Raw genomic sequence first — 22,813 nt, forward strand, 5'->3', positions numbered from 1 at the left:
TATTAAAAAGAAGAGCTTGTCAGTTGTCAGTCTTTGCCCGATAGGGAGTTCAAATAGATAGATTCATGTTTTGTTCTTGGGTTTTATTTTATATTTTTCTAGTATTTTTACCACTTGTGAGTAGGATTTGCCCGGTACTTATTTCTGGGCAATGATCAATCTTAATAATTACTAGAAAAAATGCCCGTGCGTTGCAACTGGTAAAGACGTTTTTTCACTAATATATTAAGAGCTGAGCAATAAATTGAAATATTGGGATCGCTATATACATTATAATTGAAAAAGTTAATGAAAATTTTTCATGGGTTTAGGGTCAATAGCCTTCCTTCCATTTTAGCCTTAGGCCAGTCTCCCGAAGATAGTCCCGTGGCAGTACGGTTGCTAGTCCCGTGGTCGTACGGTTGCCGGAGCAAATCTCCCCCATCAAATCTGGTCGAATCTTTCTCGATCACCCAAAATTGATCGAGGGTTTTTAATCCACTCGATCTTCTCTTCCCGTTTTTTCCAAAATCAGAGTGTAAAACTCTTTGTTTCCCCATCAAATCCGGAAATCCGGCCGAATCTTTCTCGATCACCCAAAATTGGTTGAGGTTTTTTTATCCACGATCTCCTCTTTTCATTTTTTTTCTAAAATCATAGTGCAAAACTCGGGCTAAAAATGATGGGGGAAGATCGCCGTCATCATCAGCAATTGTTAAAGGAGATTAAATCCGACAAATTAAAACCAAATCGAAAGGGAAAATAATAGAGAAAATAATGAGGGAGGAACGAGGAATCGATTTTTGCAATCAAATTGGAGGAGAAAACGCACAATCGATATGGTGGCGGCACGGCGCCAGGGTTCAACTCGGGTGGCGTGCGGCGAATGATCGGATTAAAAAACCAGATGAGAAAAACAAAAATCGCACGGGAGAAAAAACCGGTGATAAAAAATTGACAAAAAAAAAAACAAAAGCGCCCGTGAGGCGCGATCGGATTAAAAAACGGACAAAAAAAACCAAGAGCCTAAGTGCGTGCGAAAAAAAAACTCTTTCGCATGCAAAAAGTCGGAAAAATACAAGTGGCGAAACTTTTTACCGAAGTCGGACTCTAGATGTTTTTTTTTCTATTTTTACTGACGAGTGACGACAGAAGGTTGTTTTTAATCGCTTTTGAGTCGGACACATTTTTTTTTCTTTTTAACAGACAACGTAAATTTTAGTAGATAACATAAAATTAAAAAATCGACTCAAACACGGATGACATACCAAAGTACCGGCAAAAACATCTTCAATTTTTATAATGGTAGAGATTAGAAACTAACTCAGACATGGATGACGTACCAAAATCTCGGCAAAAACATATTCAATTTTTATAATAGTAAAGATAAGGTATGTCCACCATGAATTGGAGCAGATTTTTTTTCTTTTTTTTATGTCCGTATATAATATTTGGCAGACTGCCAAGCAAGAGGATTGATTTTTTTTTTGTTTTACTGAGCTTCTCTGATTTTTTAAAAAAGAACGTGTTAGATGTCAGTGTTGTCCGGTTGGGACTTGAGAGTCTGAATAGAACTTGGACTTTTTTTTTTGCTGCACAGTTTTTTTTTCACAAAGTTTGAGTAGGACTCTTACTTATATTTGTCCAATCAATCACAATGGTTAAATTATAGATCTATCAATATATCATAATTCAATGGTGTATATTTTCCTTTTTTTTCCGATTAATGTGGTAATTTCTAGCCTCCACAGCAAACGTAGTGACTTCTTTCAAGGTTGTTTTAATAATATAATAGATAGATAGATAGATATTGTAATGGATTAATATCCATATGATTTCTGTGTGATGGTATATTGACATCGTGAAAAATCTCACTTAGTACTTGTTAACAAGAACAACACATATCTAGCCAAATTCTTGTACCAAATATTAAGTTGTTAAGTTTTTTCTTTTAACTAAAACATGTCTATTTGCTAAGTTATTGCATTTATAGTAAAATTCTTAATTTAATAGATTACCCCTATCTACTACTCGTGTCCATATTCATCTCTATAGTTGGATTTATCTTGGAAGGAATACATTGTTGTAACGTTAGGTGCAATTTAATTAAAAAAATATTTGCGAGTAATCCTGAGTTAGTGATAGTTACAGTGTAATAACATGATGTCGACACCGATGCTGCTGCCATTGGCGTATGTTTCGATTCTCCTTGTCTCTACTACCGTAAAGGACTAAGGGCGACATCCCCAGTTCTCCATGTCATCTAGTGTCCATAACATTAAATACATTGTTACAATGGCAAGAAAGTTAATGAGAAGATGGGTAAAAAAAAAGAAGAAGAAACCATATCTACACAAGAATCAAGAAAGAAAATAAAGGGATAAATAGATAAAAGGAGAGAGAAAAGAGGAAACTAGATGAAAATTAATTTGAAAACACTATCCATTGAATATATAATTTCTACACATAATATCTATGTGACATGGTAAATATGAAAACTAATTGATAGTTTCTGGGTTGGAGATATCCTAAAACTGGAGTCCACCACTATTTCGATTTCCTCCATCTCGATTTAACAACGGTGGACAAAGGACACTTGTTAATTATCACGTGTCAAAGACTGCACCACAAGTCCATAACTGCCTCATTTCATGTAGCACAGGCATGCATGTTTCTCCCCTCTACCATGTCGTCCTCCAGACAGCGATACAATCACGCGGCCGCGTCATAATAGTCATTTCCCGGCCTTAATTCACGTACCAGCACTACTAAAAAAGTATTTTTTTTAACGTAGGAGTCTTTCTTTCGCAGGCGGACATGAGCCTGGGAGTCAAATGACCGCCAACAAAAATATAAATCGGGGTGAAATTCGTTGTCCGTCTGCGAAAATCCTGCAAAAATCATACCTACCAAAAAAAAAACTTTGATCCTTATCTATTGCTCCAACCCCCTTCCCACCACTCATTTCTATCTTCTCAACTCTCTCTCCCTCTACCACCGGCTTCTCAGCACCCCATCCCCTCCCCTCCCTCCCTCCACCAGCGGCGGAGGCGGCCGCGGACGCGGCGGCGACCCGGTGTGGCAGCGGCAGCGGCTCCCTGGCCTCCCCTCCTAGATTCGGCCGGAGGGAAGCCGGGGGAGGGCGGCTGCGGCTGCGGCGACGTGGTTCCCCGGCCTCCCCTCCCAGATTCGGCCGGAGGGAGGCCGGGGGAGGGTGGCGGCGACTCCCCGGCCTCCCCTCCTAGATCCGGCCGGAGGGAGGCCGCGGGAGGGCGGCGGCGGTGGCGCATGCGGACGCGGCGGCGGCGGCTCCCCGGCCTCCCTCCTCCCTCCCAGATCCGGCCGAAGGGAGGCCGGGGGAGGGCGGCGGCGGCGGCGGCGACGTGGGCGACTCCCCTCCGGCGGCGGCCCTCTCCTGGTGCGGCGGCGGCGGCTCTCCGGCATCCCCTCCCAGATCCGGCCGGAGGGAGGCCGGGGGAGGCGATTTTTTTATTGGATTTTCGCAGGCGGGCCATTCGCCCGCTTGCAAAAATGGATGATTTTCACCGTCGTCAGTCTGCAGGCGGTCCTCTCCTCCGCCTACAAAAATTGCTTTTGACCGTCTGAAAAAATGTTTTTTCTTGTAGTGCAGGGTAGGTCATTTCCTAGGCCGCCAGTCGGTCTTGATGGCAGATTGCCAGGTTAGGTAACGTTTGCGGTTCGGAGTGAAGCACATGAGACTACAAGAGGAAACACACTACGCTATCGTTAAGCAGCACACTGCGCTGAGCGCCTGAGCCGTGAGGAGAGTCAACGCAAGCTGACAAGCTTTTCCCAATTCCATGAGCGCATCAGACTGCAGCCTCTCATCACAGTCGCGGAGTCCCATCCCCTGTTCCGAAATGAGTCCGAAGAAGCTGGCTGTCATCTACCCGCCGCCGGGGATGATCAGCCACTTGGTCTCCACGGTGGAGCTCGGAAAGCTGCTCGCGGCGCAAGGCCTCGACATCACCATCGTCCTCGGTGGTCATGACGAAAAGGAGGCCGCTGCTACTGCTACCACGTCTTTCCTGGCGGAAGCCGCGGCCGCCAACCCGGAGCTCTCCTTCCATCGCCTCCCTCAATCCACGCTCCAATGCGACGTGCCCGCCGATGATTACGTGTCTCGGATCTTCGAGTTCGCACGCTCTTCCGGCCCTGATCTACGTGACTTTCTCCGGTCCACCTCCCCGGCCGTCCTCATCATCGACTTCTTCTGCTACAGCGCCCTGAACATCGGCGCCGAGCTCGGCATTCCGACCTACTTCTTCCTCACCACTTGCATCGCCAGCGTCGCTTTCATGCTGTACCTTCCCGTCGTCCAGGGGGAGAATACCCTGAGCTTCAGTGATCTCGGTGGTGACCTCGTGCACGCGCCGGGGATCCCGCCGATACCAGCCGACCACCTCCCCAGGTCTCAGTTCGACCGCGACAGCATGAGCAGCAATCACTTCCTCGCCTTGTCCGAACAGCTGTGCAAGGCGCACGGTGTTATGGTGAACAGCTGCCGGTCCCTCGAGCGGCGCGCCGCTGACGCCGTCGTCGCCGGCCTCTGCACATTCCCAGGGCGTCGAACGCCGCCGTTGCACTGCATAGGGCCACTGATAAAGCCGCGGGAGGACGACAGCGCAGAGCGCCATGAGTGCCTCGCCTGGCTGGACGCGCAGCCCAAGGACAGCGTGTTGTTCCTCTGTTTCGGCAGCATGGGCGTGTTCAGCGTGGAGCAGATCAAGCAGGTGGCCGTCGGCCTGGAGACGAGCGGCCACCGGTTCCTGTGGGTGGTGCGTCGCCCGCCTGGCTTCGAGCACGTTACCGGGCCCGACCTCGAAGCCCTCATCTTCCCGGAAGGCTTCCTTCGCCGGACCAAGGGAAGGGGGCTCGTGGTCATGTCGTGGGCACCGCAACGCGAGGTGCTGGAGCACGGTGCGGTGGGCGGGTTCGTGACACACTGTGGATGGAACTCGGTGTTGGAGGCGGTCACAGCGGGGGTGCCCATGCTGGCATGGCCGTTGTACGCGGAGCAGAGGATGAACAAGGTGTTCTTGGTGGAAGAGATGCGCTTGGCCGTGGCGGTGGAAGGGTATGACAAAGGGGTCGTTACAGCAGAGGAGATTCAGGAGAAGGCGAGGTGGATTATGGATTCAGACGGTGGAAGAGAGCTCCGAGAGCGGACTTTGGCAGCCATGCGGGAGGTGAAAGAGGCGTTAAGTGACAAAGGAGAGTTCAAAATAGCGTTGTTACAACTCACAAGTCAGTGGAAAAACTACAATAACTCATAAGTCAGCAGAAAAGCTTCTGAGAGAGAAGGATGGAGATATGAACAGTGGTGTTCATGGGCTAGCCTTCTCCACCATTTGATTTAAGGGAAAATTGTAAGCATGCCATTATAATTTTGTAAAATTTGAGATATGTCATCCTGACCCACATGTCATTGACTCGTGTGGGTCCTATATATCATTGAGATACCGATGGCATATCTCAAACTTTAAAAAATTATAATGGCATGGTTCCAAATTACCCATTCAAAATGAACAAACCAGGTCATATGCTACAGTAGTTCGCTATAGCATTCTTTTCTATCAGGGTGGTAAAATTCAATACGGTATGTATGGTAGAGTATAGTGGCACATTTAAATTAGAGTGAGTTGCATGTTATATCATTTATCTATCTATGGTATTATTAAAACAAACTTGAAAGTGGACACCACGTTTGTTGTGGAGGTTGAAAGTTCCCACATTAATTAAAAAAATATAGTTCAAGTAAGATTACAATTTAGAAATAACTAAAATTTAGAATAAAATATAAGGAATAATTAAAAATGTCTAATGTAGTGTTAGCGTTATAAATAAGACAGACCCAATAATCTTGGATTAGACTTGGCGGGACCCACCATATATCAAGTTTTATACGGAATCATGTCTCAATTATGAAAGTTATTCCAGATAAAAAAGGAAAAGCAGAGTTTTATTCAGGCACTACAAATACTACTCGGATATATTGTATCTGTACTTGTCTCCGTAGTTCTATTTGAAAAGGAGAGGTATAAATACAAGACCCTCTAGGAAGAGGGGAGAGACCAACACAAGCTAATACAGATCTAGCCAAACCTAATGTAGGAGCCACAGGGACTGGCATGAGGAATCTAGAGATAACTCCAATCTCGCCGAGTTTATATTCGAGGGAGAATACTATACTACCCGTCGATTACGTATGAGAGCTCCATGTCGCCAAGCCAATAGAGATTATCCCAAGTATTATACTCATGTGATACTGGTATATAAAGGAAACACCGGCTTCGGCCAATAGGATTAGGGCTATTATCTATCAGTTAAGGTGTCCGAACCTATATAAAAATCCATATCCCCCATCTCTATTACTGCAATCTTGCGTATACCATAGTTCCAACGATTCCCGTACTGTACAAGTCCAGTTTGCGGGTATAGTTTGTGAACATATAGAACATAATACGAGATTAATTGAAAATTGAAATAAAAATAAAAAAGATCCCAAAATTAATAAAAAAATAAAAAGAAGGGTTCAACTAGAAATACAAATTAGAAAATGACTAAAATTCGAAATAAAAAAAAAGAACAGCAATGCTAGGGGACGGGATAGCTCCTCTCCACACGCGATTCTTATCCATACACTCACTTGCCGCCGTCGCCGTCCCCCCTCCGCTGCGGCGCCCGTCCCCGTCGCCTCCTCCTCCACCGCCGCCGCTGCCATGCCCGTCCCCCGTCGACGCCGTCGCTGTCCCCCGCCGCCGCCGCGGCGTCCATCCCCCGTTGACGCCGCCGTCGTCGCCGCCGCCGCCGCCGCCGCCGTCGCCGCCACGCCCATCCCCTACCGCCGCCGCGCCCGTCCCCGCTACCGCTGCGCTCGTCCTCTGCCGCCGCCGTCACCGTCCTCGGGGTGCTCCTCCCCCAACGGGATGCCCAACTATTTCTAGTAGGAATCACCTGATACCTGATAGGTATCATCCGATACCTCGCAAGTATCACGTGATACATGATAGAAATCGTCTGATACCTCGCGGGTATCACGTGATTGGTAAAAATTGTCTGATACATGACAGGTATCGCATGATACCTCGTGAGTATCACGCGATACGTGGTTGAAATCATCTTATACCTGACAGGTTTCACATGATACCTCGCGAGTATCACGCGATACGTGGTAGAAAATCGCATGATACCTGATAAGTATCACATGATACTTGCAGGTATCACCTGAAACGTGTGTAGAATCGTCTGATACCTGAAACGTGGATCATCCCGTTCAAAAACGGGATACCGTTATATAGCAGCCCCAAAAAAGAATATTGAAACATGATACAATCTTGAATACAACCTGAGATTAACTAAATTTTAAAATAAAAAGATTATAAAATTAGAAAAAGAAAAATAAAAATTTTCATAGAAATACAATTTAAAGTTAAATAAAATTCAGAATAATAGGCAACAAATATTGAAACAACCGTCCATGTAAAACACAAGACGATATTAACTAAAAGTTTAATAAATAAATAAATTCTGGAATTAGAAAAATAGAAATAAGAGTTTAAGTAGAAATACAATTTAGAAATAACTAAATTTAAGATAAATAATGAAAATATTTTAAAGAAAAGATCATAAAGGACACAACACGAGATTAGGTAAAATCCGAAATAGTAAATAATCACGTGTCCTATGCTGCACCACGAGTCCACAACTGCCAGTTGTTAGTTGACTCTTCCATTTCATTACGTGTAATTACAGAACAGAACGCTTGGTCACGTGGCCGCGTCATAATAGTCATTTATTTTTTTGTCGAAACAATAATAGTCATTTACTATTGACCAAACGATTAATGGACCAGACCCAGTTCATTCCTTGGGCAATCGGTTCATGGAGCAGAGAAGTTCATTCCTAGGCCAGTCGGTCTAGTTGCCACCTCTGTTAAAAAAAACGAATATCTAGAATTGCATAAGGCATATTCTATTATAATATAATGAATCTGAATAAATGTATGTTCAGATTTATAGTACTAAAATAAATCACATTCAGGTGTGTTTAGTTCCCTTCAAATTTCCAAAATTTCGTCATATCAAATGTTTGGACACATGCATGAAGCATTAAATGTTAACGAAAAAAACAATTACACAGTTTGCATGTAAATTGCGAGATGAATCTTTTGAGCCTAATTCCATCATGATTTGACAATGTGATGCTACAGTAAATATTTGCTAATGACGGATTAATTAGGCTTAATAAATTCGTCTCGCAGTTTACAGGCGAAATCTATAATTTGTTTTCTTATTAGTCTACGTTTAATATTTTAAATGTGCGTTCGTATATGTAAAAAAATGGAGGAGGAACTAAACATGGCCTCAGTATTAGATTGGTTCAGCTGTGATTGTAATTTGGGGTTGGGAAGCCATCTTCTTCGCACGGAAAATGGAGCATATCATTAGCGCGTGATTAATTAAGTATTAGCTAATTTTTTTCAAAAGTGAATTAATTTGATTTTTTTAAAAACAACATTCGTATAGAAAATTTTTGTAAAAAACGTATCGTTTATTAGTTTAAAAAGCATGCGCGTGGAAAAAACCCCCTTCCCGGAAGGCTTCCTTCGCCGGACCAAGGGAAGGGGGCTCGTGGTCATGTCGTGGGCACCGCAACGCAAGGTGCTGGAGCACGGCGCGGTGGGCGGGTTCGTGACACACTGTGGATGGAACTCGGTGCTGGAGGCGCTCACAGCGGGAGTGCCCATGCTGACATGGCCGTTGTACGCGGAGCAGAGGATGAACAAGGTGTTCTTGGTGGAAGAGATGCGCTTGGCCGTGGCGGTGGAAGGGTATGATAAAGGGGTCGTTACAGCAGAGGAGATTCAGGAGAAGGCGAGGTGGATCATGGATTCAAACAGTGGAAGAGAGCTCCGAGAGCGGAATTTGGCAGCCATGTGGGAGGTGAAAGAGGCGTTAAGTGACAAAGGAGAGTTCAAAATAGCGTTGTTACAACTCACAAGTCAGTGGAAAAACTACAATAACTCATAAGTCAGCAGAAAAGCTTATGAAAGAGAGAAGGATGCAGATATGAACAGTGGTGTTCATGGGCTAGCCTTCTCCACCAATTGGTTTAAAATGAACAGACCAGGTCATATGTTACATGTTACAGTAGTTCGCTTTAGCTTTCTTTTCTACGAGGGTGGTAAAATTCAATACAATTGGTATGGTAGAGTATAGTGGCACATTTAAATTAGAGTGAGTTGCATGTTATATCATTTATCTATCTATGGTATTATTAAAACAAACTTGAAAGTGGACACCACGTTTGTTGTTGAGGTTAAAAGTTCCCACATTAATAAAAAAATATAGTTCAAGTAAGATTACAATTTAGAAATAACTAAAATTTAGAATAAAATATAAGGAATAATTAAAAATGTCTAATGTAGTGTTAGCGTTATAAATAAGACAGACCCAATAATCTTGGATTAGACTTGGCGGGACCCACCATATATCAAGTTTTATACGGAATCATGTCTCAATTATGAAAGTTATTCCGGACAAGGAAGGAAAAGCAGAGTTTTATTCGGACACTACAAAGACAGCTCGGATATATTGTATCTGCACTTGTCTCCGTAGTTCTATTCGAAAAGGGGAGGTATAAATACTAGACCCTCTAGAAAGAGGGGAGAGACCAACACAAGCCAATACAGATCTAACCAAACCTAATGTAGGAGCCACAGGGACTGGCATGAGGAATCTAGAGATAACTCCAATCTCGCCGAGTTCATATTCGAGGGAGAATACTATACTACCCGTCGATTACGTATGAGAGCTCCATGTTGCCAAGCCGATAGAGATTGGATTAGGTCATCTCAAGTATTGTACTCATGTGATACTGATATATAAAGGAAACACCGGCTTCGACCAATAGGATTAGAGCTATTACCTATCAGTTAAGGTGTCCGAACCTATATAAAAATCCATATCCCCCATCTCTATTTATCTTTATCTTGTGTACACCATAGTTCCAATAATTCCCGTACCGTACAAGTCCAGTACGCGGTATAGTTTGTCAACATGTAGAACATAATACGAGATTAATTGAAATTTAAAATAAAAATAGAAAAGATCCCAAAATTAATAAAAAAATAAAAAGAAGGGTCCAACTAGAAATACAATTTAGAAAATGACTAAAATTCGGAATAAAAAAAGAATATTGAAACATGATACAATCTAGAATACAACCCAAGATTAACTAAAATTTAAAATAAAACGATTCTAAAATTAGAAAAAGAAAATAAGAATTTTCTTAGAAATACAATTTAAAGTTAACTAAAATTCAGAATAATAAACAAGAAATATTGAAACAACTGTCCATGTAAAACACAAGACGATATTAACTAAAAGTTTAAATAATAAGTAAATTCTGGAATTAGAAAAATAGAAATAAGAGTTTAAGTAGAAATACAATTTAGAAATATCTAAATTTAAGATAAATAATGAAAATATTTTAAAGAAAAGATCACAGAGGACACAACACGAGATTAGGTAAAATCCGAAATAGTAAATAATCACGTGTCATGTGCTGCACCACGAGTCCACAACTGCCAGTTGACTCTTCCATTTTCATACGTGTAATTACAGAACAGAACGCTTGTTTCTCTCATGTGCCGTGTCTTCCTCCAGACCCCATCAGTCACGTGGCCGCGTCATAATAGTCATTTATTTTTTTTGTCGAAACAATAATAGTCATTTACTATTGGCCAAACGAATCATGGACCAGACCCAGTTCATTCCTTGGGCAATCGATTCATGGACCAGAGAAGTTCATTCCTAGGCCAGTCGGGACATCTCTGATAAAAAAACGAATATATAGAATTGCATATGGCATATTCTAGTATAATGAATTTGAATAGATGTATGTTCAGATTTATAATACTAAAATAAATCACATTTAGGTGGGGTGTGTTTAGTTCCTTCAAACTTCCAAAAATTTCATCATATCAAATGTTTGGATATATATATATGCATGGAACATTAAAGGTTAACAAAAAACCAATTACACAGTTTGCATGTAAATTGCGAGATGAATCTTTTGAGCCTAATTACGCCATGATTTGACAATGTAGTGCTACAGTAAATATTTGCTAATGACGGATTAATTAGACTTAATAAATTCGTCTCGCAGTTAATAGACGAAATCTATAATTTGTTTTGTTATTAGTCTACGTTTAATATTTTAAATGTGCGTCCGTATAGGTAAAAAAAATAGAGGAGGAACTAAACATGGCCTCAGTATTAGATTGGTTTAGCTGTGTTTGTAATTTGGGGTTGGGAAGCCATTTTCTTCGCACGGAAAATGGAGCATACTATTAGCGCGTGATTAATTAAGTATTAGCTAATTTTTTTTAAAAAAATAAATTAATTTGATTTTTTAAACAACTTTCGTATAGAAAATTTTTTAAAAAACGTACCGTTTATTAGTTTAAAAAGCATGCGCGCGAAAAATAAAAGAGAGAGTTGGGAACCGAGAGCAGACTGTAACAGTTGAGGTTCCAATTAGAGTGAAGCACACGCGACACGCGAGTATTAAAAAAAAGAACGTGACTACACTGCTAGTGGTAACTAGTTTGTCTAAACCAGCTACCACTCCATCTATGAGAGACATTATCCACCAATACTTCAAATACAATTTTCTCTTAAACTACTCATCCGATCTACGATCCGATTACACCGTTGTGTTTGTAACAATTAAATCTTTATACAAGATCTCACATGATTATATTCTGATAAAATTATAAATTACTTTTATAATATATCTAAATTACTTTTAGATTTCACTAAATAACTTCTTAGACATGTAAAAGTAAATTCATGAAGCCTAAAAGTAATTTACATATATTATAGAAGTAACTTGTAACAAAAAGAAAGTAACTTTAATGAATGTTTTTTTTTAATTTGATGTGACTACACAGCTAGTGGTAGCTAGTTTGTACTCCATCTAGTATCTTCTTTCAACTTGAAAAATACAATAGTATCTTCTTTTCTCATTCTACATGAAAAATAAAAATGAAAGAAAAAAAATCGATGATTAAACAGATTTATAGAGAGTTACTTTTGAACTATGCAAAAGTTACTTCCAATTAATATTGAAGTTACTTTTAAAAAATTGTTAAACTTATTATGTGTGTTGATCTGTGCTAATTAAATTTAATTTCTAGATAAAGTCATATTTTTTATCCCTACAACAAATTTACTTCTAACGTCCTGACAAAATTACTTCCGTTTTGTTTTAAGTTACTTTTATAATATATATATATATATATATATATATATATATATATATATATATATATATATATGTGTGTGTAAATTACTTTTAAACTCTATTAAATTTACTTTTATATGTCTAAGAAGTAATTTAGTCAACTCTAAAAGTAACTATATATATATATATATATATATATATATATATATATATATATATATATATATATATATATATGATAAAAATAACTTAAGTAATTTACAAATATAAATATTTTTCATCGTAATATATTCATGTAAGATCTTGTTGTGAAGATTTAATTGTAACGAACACAATGGTGTAATCGGATTATAGATCGGATAAGTAATTTGAGAGAAAACTTTGTTTGAAGAGGAAAAAGAGGTACATATATATTAAAAAAGCATGCATGTAGTACCATGCAGTAGCTAGACTTCTCCATGTTTAGGCGTGGCTAGATAAGACAAAATTGAGAGGCCTCTTCAAATAGATTTTATATAAAAAAAACACTAGGCTGAAATTAAGTGCGCTGAGCCGCCGTTGAGTGATGGATTAGTTAGGAGACTGCAGCCTCTCATCGCAGTCGCGGAGTCCACGCTCTTATCCCGAAATGAGTCCGAAGAAGCTGGCTGTCATCTACCCGCCGCCGGGGATGATCGGCCACCTGGTCTCCACGGTGGAGCTCGGCAAGCTGCTCGTGCCGCACGGCATCGATGTCACCATCGTCCTCGGCGGCCAGGACGACGGGGGCGCCGCTGCTACCGCGTCTTTCCTAGCGGACGCCGCCGCCACCAACCCAGAGCTCTCCTTCCACCGCCTCCCGCAACCCACGCTCCCCTGCAACGTGCCCGCTGATGATTACGTGTCTCGGGTCTTCGAGTTTGCACGGGCTTCCGGCCCCGATCTATGTGACTTCCTCCGGTCCACCTCCCCGGCCGTCCTCATCATCGACTTCTTCTGCTACAGCGCCCTCGACGTCGGCGCCGAGCTCCGCATCCCGACGTACTTCTTCCTCACCACTTGCATCGCTAGCCTCGCTTTTCTGCTGTACCTTCCAGTCATCCAAGAGGAGAATACCATGAGCTTCAGAGATCTCAGTGGTGACCTCGTGCACGCGCCGGGTATCCCACCGATACCGGCAGATCACCTCCCCATGTCTCAGTTAGACCGCGACAGCGTGAGCAGCAGGCACTTCCTCGCGTTGTCCGAACAGGTGTGCAACTCGCACGGTGTTATGGTAAATAGCTGCCACTCCCTCGAGCGGCGCGCCGCCGACGCCATCGTCGCCGGTCTCTGCACGTTCCCAGGGCGTCGAACGCCGCCGCTGCACTGCATAGGGCCACTGATAAAGCCGCGGGAGGAGGACAGCGCAGAGCGCCACGAGTGCCTCGCCTGGCTTGACGCGCAGCCCAAGGCCAGCGTGTTGTTCCTCTGTTTCGGCAGCTTGGGCGTGTTCAGCGTGGAGCAGATCAAGCAGGTGGCCGTCGGCCTAGAGACGAGCGGGCACCGGTTCCTGTGGGTGGTGCGTCCCCCGCCTGGCTTGGAGCACGTAACCGGGCCTGACCTCGACGCGCTCATCTTCCCGGAAGGCTTCCTACGCCGGACCAAGGGAAGGGGGCTCGTGGTCATATCGTGGGCACCGCAACGTGAGGTGCTGGAGCACGGCGCGGTGGGCGGGTTCGTGAACACTGTGGATGGAACTCGGTGTTGGAGGCGGTCACAGCGGGGGTGCCCATGCTGGCATGGCCGTTGTACGCGGAGCAGAGGATGAACAAGGTGTTCTTGGTGGAAGAGATGCGCTTGGCCGTGGGGGTGGAAGGCTATGACAAAGGAATCGTTACGGCGGAGGAGATTCAGGAGAAGGCGAGGTGGCTCATGGATTCTGACGGTGGAAGAGAGCTCCGGGAGCGGACTTTGGCGGCCATGCGAGAGGTGAAAGAGGCGCCAAGTGACAAAGGTGAGTCCAAAATGACGTTGTTAGAACTCGTAAGCCAGTGGAAAAGTGACTGAAAGGAGACGGATAGGGAGATGAACAGTAATGTTAACGGGCTAGCCTTCTGCACCGTTTGGTCCAAAATAAACATACCAGGTCATACTATAGTATATTTCCGCCAGAGTAGTCAAAATCCTTGTAGAATATTTAAGTTGGAGTGAATTGCATGCTGGATCATTTATTTTTATCAATGTTGTAGCTTAGACTAGAGGTAACACAATATTTTCAACATTTAACCGGGTAATCTTGCAAAAGGTTTCTGCTTACACGGGTGGAGAAGTGCTTTTTAGTCCCGGTTTGTAACCCCCCTTTAATCCTGGTTGTCCAACCGGGACTACGAATCCGGGACTAAAGATAGAGATCTTTAGTCCCTGGTGAAATAACCGGGACTAAAGATCCCTATCTTTAGTCCCGGTTGGAGTTACCAACCGGGACTAAAGAGGGAATAACAGCAGTACAGATGGTCCTCTTTCCTTTTTTTTTCTTTTTTATTTTCTCCCGAATCAAGTGACATGCATATCCCCAAATCCCAAATCAAATTAACATCCCAAATCCACATCACAAATATTTAAGTTACTTATACACATAAATCAAATACATCGCAAATCCTAAAAAAAATTACACAAATCAAATTACATCACAAGTTCTACAAAATTCATCGCAAATACATCACAAGTTCACATCGCACACAAATCAAATACATCACAGAATCATGCAATAAATCACAAATTCTAAAAAAAAAAAAGAAAAAAACCACATAGGCGCCGCTCGGCCGGCCGCTATCGCCTCCTCTCCGCGCCAGCCGGTCACCGCTGCGCGGCGCCGCCCGCTGCCGCCCGCCGCCGTGCCGCCGCGCTGGCCACCGCACCGGCCGCCGCCCCGCGCACGGCCCTGCGCGTCGCCGCCGCGCCGCCCGCCGCCCGGCCCTCGATCTCGCTCGATCCAAAAAAAAAGAGAGGAAGGAAGAAAGAGATAAGGCAGGAGTTAGAGAGGAAGAAAGAAAGAAAGAGATAGAGTTTGTTGCGTGGATGAGAGAAGAGGATAAGTAATAGGGATTATATAGTATGTGTTGATTTTTATTCCCGGTTAGTAACACCAACCGGGACTAAAGTTAGATCTTTAGTCCCGGAACACCAACCGGGACTAAAGATCCTAGGCGCCTAACACGGTCTGACATTGAACCAACCGGGACTAAAAATCATCTTTAGTCCCGGTTGGTAGGTTAGACTAGAGGTGATTTTTAGTCCCGGTTGGTAACACAAACCGGGAATAAAGATCATCTAGTCCTGTTGTTCTTATAAACCGGGACTAAAAATCGTTTTTAGTCCCAGTTTTTAATGAAACCGGGATTATTGTAGATTTGGGACGACCGATCAAAGATGGTTTCTCCACCAGTGTTAGGCCTTGTTTAGTTGCAAACTTTTTTTTTCAAACTTCCAACTTTTTCATTACATCAAAACTTTTCTACACACACAAACTTTCAACTTTTGCATCACATCGTTCCAATTTCAACCAAACTACTAATTTTGGCGTGAACTAAACACCACTTTAGTCCTCTCCTTGCTCTTTCTTCTCTTGGCGAACTTGGAGAGTCAGTGAGGGCAGCCGCGTGCTGCTCCTCCATCCAAAGGAGCATGAGTAGAATTCAACCATCAATTAAGCCTTCGTGTCTATGCTAGCTGTTATGGATTTATGAATTGGGAGGAGATGGTAACAACCTGACCAAGTTGGTCCTTGGCAATGAGCAGCGTATGTTCATGCTTGTTTGCATCGTCAACTCGGCAATTGCTCATCTCGCAACGCCCACAAGATGCCTTTGCCGGTACAACTAACCCACCTTTCGCCATGATGTCTGCAATACGCTAGCCACATGGTTGGCAGTTGGCACAAGAAGAGATCGAGCTCGCGACGCGCGCGTGGGGATGGGCGGGCGGATGGTACCATCGGATTCTGCTACTCCGGTAGGCTCTGCAGTAGCGTGCCGCCGGCTGAGACGTGCCATCTCTTCGGTATTACTCCGTATCCTCGTTTTTCTAGCTCCCTTCATACCTTGAGGCAGTCCCGTTCAAGCCGTGGAGCCCTGTGCTATTGAGCTCCGCCATTGCCTGCTTCGCCCAAAATCTACAAATAGTTAAATATCTCCATGTGGCGGAGGAGAAGAGTCATCACCAGTAGCGTGGAAAAACTGAGAGGCTGGTAATAAGGACCAAAAAGGAAGAAGAGTTTTGGGAAATGATGTGCGGGGCCACTAGCCCAAACTGCAGATGTTTAGTACTCCCTCCGTCTCATTTTAAATCCAGTCATGAGTTTCTCTGTCTAACTTTGATCATCGTCTTATTTAAATTTTTTTATGATTAGTATGTTTATTGTTATTAAATGATAAAAAATAAATATTACATTATGCGTAACTTATATTTTTTATTTTTTCCAAAAATTTTTCAAATAAAACAAACGATTAAAGTTGGACGCAGAAACTAGTTGTATTTTAAAATGGGACAGATGGAGTAATAAGACTAGTCTAAATTAAGCAAAAAGATTTACTTATTCACTCCTTATGTTGTACACAGTGACTCTATGATGTAACTTTGAGGAATCGAGCTCTTCAAAAGTAATACTCCACCATTTGCTCCTCACCTTACTAGTTTTTAGAGTTGATTTGAATGTATTTTTTTCATGGTTTATTTTCAAGATTTGGCTTTTAAGTCGCTTAGGGAATCAATAATGTATATAGACTAAGTAGATATATATGAGAATTTGTTATTCCAATTGTCACAATGTATAAAGATAGTACTTGACATCAAGGTAGAACCCACATCTAAAAAAATCACATCCAAGTGCCATGGTTTTCTCACGCAGAGAGAAGAAAGATGAGAGATAATACATTTTAATTCATATGGGTGATCTTTAATGCCACTTCTTACAATAGTAAAGGTACTCATATGGATCTATAAGAACTATTTTTTACTTACATTGTGGGTGCCTTTAGAAGACATATAAAATATATAAGTTTTACCTTAAAAATACTTTTGGATTGCTAATATGTGTTACGGCTTAGTAGGTGTAGTACATATTGTGATCGTGATTTTCACTTACAAACTGATAGTAATAGTAATAGTAGTAGTTTGTACTCTTATGTACCAGTATACTAGCTAGCGGAAAGTCCAAAGTCCAAAATTCCAGCATGTCACCTTCCAAACGTCATATACATTTTGGACTATGGACAGTTGTTTATTATTAGACACTTAAAAATAAAGTATAGATGTAGTAAGTGTAATATAGACAGTACACATGGGTTTTGGAATAGGATGACAACGACTGTGAACAGGACACCTGCTGGAATTATGAACTTTGGACCAGTACAATGTTGCTATCGTGGTACTATTCCATGTTTTCGAATATTCCATGATATTACCACGATACGGGTTTTGGAATTCCAACTTTCCGGCTAGTGTAGAATTCAAACGTTGTTGTCCTATTCCAAAACCCATGTGGCATGTTTATATTACACTTACTACACCTATATTTTATTTTTAAGTGTCTAATAATAAACAATTTAAATTTGTTAGGAAACGATAGGCGAACAAACGATAAAGAACAATAGATCAATCACAAAAGACACGAAATTTAACGTGGAAAACCCTCCTAAAATAGGAGAGAAAAAAACCACGGGCGCCAACCAGCAAAATATCTTCACTATATCTGAGGTGAGGTTACATCACCGCACGGCGGCTTACAAGAGGTATATATATAGTGGAACCCTAAAAAGGGATGATGATCCGTACCGCGGGGGCTCCGCCCCCGCACCCCCGGGCGTCCCCAGGCGCACAGCCCAATGGGCCAGCTTCAGCCTTCGCTCCGCTACGGCAGAAGCTGGCCTTTATTAAGTGCAAATGAATTTGGATCACAACTCAACAAACTCCACCTTGAGACAAATTCCTTCTTGTAACATGAATCAATCCTTCACCCTGAACACAACAAAGACAAAAAACCACTTTCGGCGCCAAATAGCCTCTCGGGCTAAACCACTATACCAACTAAGCTTGAGCAAAGCTCAAACTTAGCAATAGGAACAGGCTTTGTCATCATATCAGCAGGATTATCATGAGTACTTATCTTGCATACCTTTAGCTTACCTTGCGCGACTACATCACGAACATAATGGTACTTGATATCAATGTGCTTTGTCCTCTCATGAAACATCTGATCTTTGGTGAGGCATATAGCACTTTGACTGTCACAAAACAAGTTAATGCAAGAATCAACTCCACAAAGCTCAGCAAACAATCCTTTCAGCCAAACTGATTCTTTACATGCTTCAGCAATAGCCATGTATTCTACTTCAGTGGTAGACTGGGCAACAACAGGCTGCAATGTTGCCTTCCAACTCACAGCACAACTACCAATGGTAAACACATAACCTGTGAGTGACCTTCTCTTATCCAAATCTGCAGCAAAATCAGAATCCACATATCCAACAAGCCCCTTATCAGTCCTGCCAAACTTCAAGCAAGCATCAGCTGTGCCTTTGAGGTACCTGAAAATCCACTGAACAGCTTTCCAGTGTTCTTTACCAGGATTAGCCATGTATCTACTAACCAAACTCATAGCATGAGATAAATCTGGCCGGGAGCAAACCATGGCATACATCAAAGAACCAACAGCACTAGAATATGGAACTCTAGACATGTATTCTACATCCTCATCAGTACTAGCACATTGTAAAGCTGATAATTTAAAATGTGGTGCAATAGGAGTGCTAACAGGCTTTGCATCATGCATGTTAAAACGCTGAAGAACCTTCTTAATGTAGCTTTGCTGACTAAGAAATAACAAACCAGAATTTCTGTCTCTAGTGATTTCCATACCTAGAATTTTCTTAGCAGCACCAAGATCCTTCATATCAAACTCACTACTCAACTGTTTCTTCAATGTAGTGATTTGTTCCTTGCTCTTGGCAGCAATCAGCATATCATCAACATATAACAGCAAGTATATAGGTGATCCATTAACAAATTTAATATACACACAGCTATCAAATTCAGACCTCTTAAAGCCATGTGACAACATAAATGAATCAAACCTTTTATACCATTGACGAGGAGACTGTTTCAAACCATACAAAGATCTTTTTAACTTGCAAACATAATCCTCCTTACCAGGTACTATGAACCCTTCTGGCTGGTCCATGTATATCTCCTCCTCAAGCTCTCCATGTAAAAATGCTGTCTTCACATCTAACTGCTCAAGCTCAAGATCATGCATAGCAACAATACTGAAGAATGTGCGAATTGAACTATGCTTTACAACCGGAGAGAACACATCATTATAATCAACACCAGCAATTTGACTGAAACCTTTTGCTACTAACCTTGCCTTAAACCTTGGAGGCTCGCTAGGAGATAAACCCTCCTTTCTCTTGAAGATCCATTTACAATGAACAGGCTGTTTTGGCAAGTGCACAAGCTCCCATGTGCCATTCTTCTCAAGAGACTGCATCTCCTCCTGCATAGCTGAGATCCACTTCTCACGGTCTCCAGAAACAACAGCTTCAGTGTATGTGGCTGGCTCAAAAGTATTCTCCACCTGTTCAGCACAACTAAAAGCATAATAAACCATATCACATTCCTCAATAAGACGGACTGGAGCTCCACAACTCCTCTTTGTTCTGCGATGGGCAATAGGTTAATCTTGAGGCTGCAAAACAGGAGGTGAGTGCTGAACAGTATCATTAACATCATTACCAACAATTTCAGTTTCCTGATCATCCACGTGCTCCACCTGCACGCTAACATATTGCTGCTCCTCATCTGAACCACCTGGTATGACATCTGTGGGCAAGCTGTCATTAAACATAACAGATTCATTGAAAACAACACTCCTGCTCATGAAGGTCTTGTTAGTTTCAGGATTCCATAACTTATATCCTTTTACTCCTGAACCATAACCTAGAAATAGACACTTAATAGCTCTAGGCTCTAATTTTCCATTATCAACATGAGCATAAGCAGTGCATCCAAAAACTCTCAACTGTGAATAATCAGCAGGCATACCAGACCATACCTCAATGGGAGTTTTCTTATTAAGTGGGATAGAAGGCGACCTGTTGATCAAGTAGCAGGCGGTGTTAGCAGCCTCTGCCCAAAAACGCTTGTTCATGCGAGCGTTGGACAGCATGCAACGAGCCTTGGAGATGATGGTTCGGTTCATGCGCTCAGCTACACCATTCTGCTGTGGAGTGTACGGGATGGTGTGATGCCTAACGATGCCTTCCTTCCTGCAGTAATCATCAAAAGCATCCGAACAAAATTCACCACCATTGTCAGTGCGAAGTACTTTTACCTCCTTTTCAGTTTGCCTTTCTATCATAACTTTCCACTCCTTAAAAGCAGCAAATGTATCATCTTTATGTTTCAGGAAATAGGGCCACACTTTTCTAGAGTAATCATCAATAATGGTAAGCATATAACGAGCACCACCAAGAGAGGGCTTACGAGAAGGCCCCCACAAATCAGCATGTACATAATCAAGTATACCTTTGGTGCGATGAACTGAGGTATTGAATTTTACCCTCTTGTGCTTACCAAAAACACAGTGCTCACAGAACTTCATGTTACCCTGAGTGCAGCCATCCAGCAGGTTCCTCTTCATCAATTCTGCCATACCAAGTTCACTCATATGTCCAAGACGCATGTGCCACAGGTTAGTCTTACTAGGTTCATCTTTAGTAACAGCAGCAGCGGTAACAGAACCATGTAATGTACTTCCTCTAAGGACATATAAGTTTGCAGAATTCATATCACCAATCATGTAAACAAGAGAACCTTTCGATACCTTTATAACTCCACCTGAACCGGAGTATTTGTATCCTTCTGCATCAAGTGTGCTGAGAGAGATGAGATTTCTCGCCATCCCTGGTATGTGTCTCACATCTTTCAGCGTGCGTGTCATGCCATCATGAGTCTTGATCTGAACGGAGCCAATGCCCACGATCTCACGTGGGTTATCATCTCCCATGCGCACAACATCTCCATTCTGCACAGACTTGTAAGAACTAAACCAATCTCTGTTAATGCAGATATGAAACGAACATGCAGTATCAAGTATCCATTCATCATGACTAGCAACACAACCAGCAAAAAACAACAAGACAATCTCCTGAATCAGAGTTTTCAGCACTGGTAACAACAGAGGCCTTACCATCAGATTTCCTTTTTTCCTTATTCTGCAGCTTCCAACATTCTTCAATGAAGTGATTTTTCTTTTTGCAATACTTACAGAACTTTTTACCTCTGGATTTAGAACGGCCTCTACTCTGACTCTTGTCACGATCATTGCTGTCGTTGTAGGTTCTCTGCTCAGATCTACCTCTGACCTGCAATGCTTCGCCCTTAGAGGACGACGCATCAGACTGAACCATACCTTTCATCTTCTCCCTATTTTGGAGCGCCTCATAAACTTCCGCTAGGGTTAGTTCATCACGGCTTAAAAGTATGGTGTCACGAAAATTTGCATATGAACTAGGCAGTGAGCATAACAGTAAAAGACCTAAATCTTCATCATCAAACTGTACCTCCATCGACACTAGGTCGGCAACGATCTCCTTGAAGACCGATCTCCTTGTCGGCCAAAGTTCTGCGGCAGTCTTTTCCTACAACACTTCTTGCAAAATATCATTAGATAGATGAAGTTGGATTAGCGACAGAGCCTTACGATCTTTCCGCTTCTCCTCAGCGGTCCACTCAGTCGTTTTCTTCTTCCCGAAGCTTTCCAGCGCCTCATCAAGATCCGAAGTTTGCGCCAGAACAGCCCGCATCTTGACTTGCCACAGCGAGAATCTCGTCTTGTAGTCTAGCAGCGGTAGATCATACTTCATCGACGCCATCGCGAAACCCTAATCTGGGAACCAGCTCTGATACCACTTGTTAGGAAACGATAGGCGAACAAACGATAAAGAACAATAGATCAATCACAAAAGACACGAGATTTAACGTGGAAAACCCTCCCAAAATAGGAGAGAAAAAAACCACGGGCGCCAGCCAGCAAAATATCTTCACTATATCTGAGGTGAGGTTACATCACCGCACGGCAGCTTACAAGAGGTATATATATAGTGGAACCCTAAAAAGGGATGATGATCCGTACCGCGGGGGCTCCGCCCCCGCACCCCCAGGCGTCCCCAGGCGCACAGCCCAATGGGCCAGCTTCAGCCTTCGCTCCGCTACGGCAGAAGCTGGCCTTTATTAAGTGCAAATGAATTTGGATCACAACTCAACAAAATTCATATGATTTAAAATTAGTACTATCAAGCTAGCTTTGTCGATAAAATTCCTTTGTAGTGGGACATGTCCACTGAATTTGAGCCTCCGCCTTAGTACATGAATATCAAGATATATCGCCTAGTCTCTCATATGTGCAAACTTAAAGTTCACTATAGTTTATGTAATTTGCTGATGGTCATTGCAAAAATGTACCATGATTAGAGAACGTCACCAAAAACTGGTATTTTATTAGAGAATAACATTTTATTATCTTATAATAAATATAAAGTTG

At 42.4% G+C, this 22,813-nt stretch overlaps 2 protein-coding genes and 1 pseudogene across 2 annotated transcripts; all 3 read left to right on the plus strand.

Moving 5' to 3' along the window:
- Window positions 1–3,755: 3,755 nt before the first annotated feature.
- Window positions 3,756–5,618, plus strand: LOC127755492 (anthocyanidin 5,3-O-glucosyltransferase-like). The gene has a single exon (XM_052281168.1). It carries the CDS (start codon window positions 3,801–3,803, stop codon window positions 5,274–5,276), a length of 1,476 nt encoding a protein of 491 aa, XP_052137128.1. The 5' UTR covers window positions 3,756–3,800; the 3' UTR covers window positions 5,277–5,618.
- Window positions 5,619–8,570: 2,952 nt separating this feature from the next.
- LOC127753079 (UDP-glycosyltransferase 13-like) lies at window positions 8,571–9,032 on the plus strand. The gene has a single exon (XM_052278575.1). It carries the CDS (start codon window positions 8,571–8,573, stop codon window positions 9,030–9,032), a length of 462 nt encoding a protein of 153 aa, XP_052134535.1.
- A 3,806-nt stretch (window positions 9,033–12,838) lies between these two features.
- On the plus strand, window positions 12,839–14,539 carry LOC127766303 (anthocyanidin 5,3-O-glucosyltransferase-like; annotated as a pseudogene).
- Window positions 14,540–22,813: the final 8,274 nt, after the last annotated feature.

Source organism: Oryza glaberrima, chromosome 1 (assembly GCF_000147395.1).
Source record: "Oryza glaberrima chromosome 1, OglaRS2, whole genome shotgun sequence".
NCBI lineage: Eukaryota > Viridiplantae > Streptophyta > Magnoliopsida > Poales > Poaceae > Oryza > Oryza glaberrima.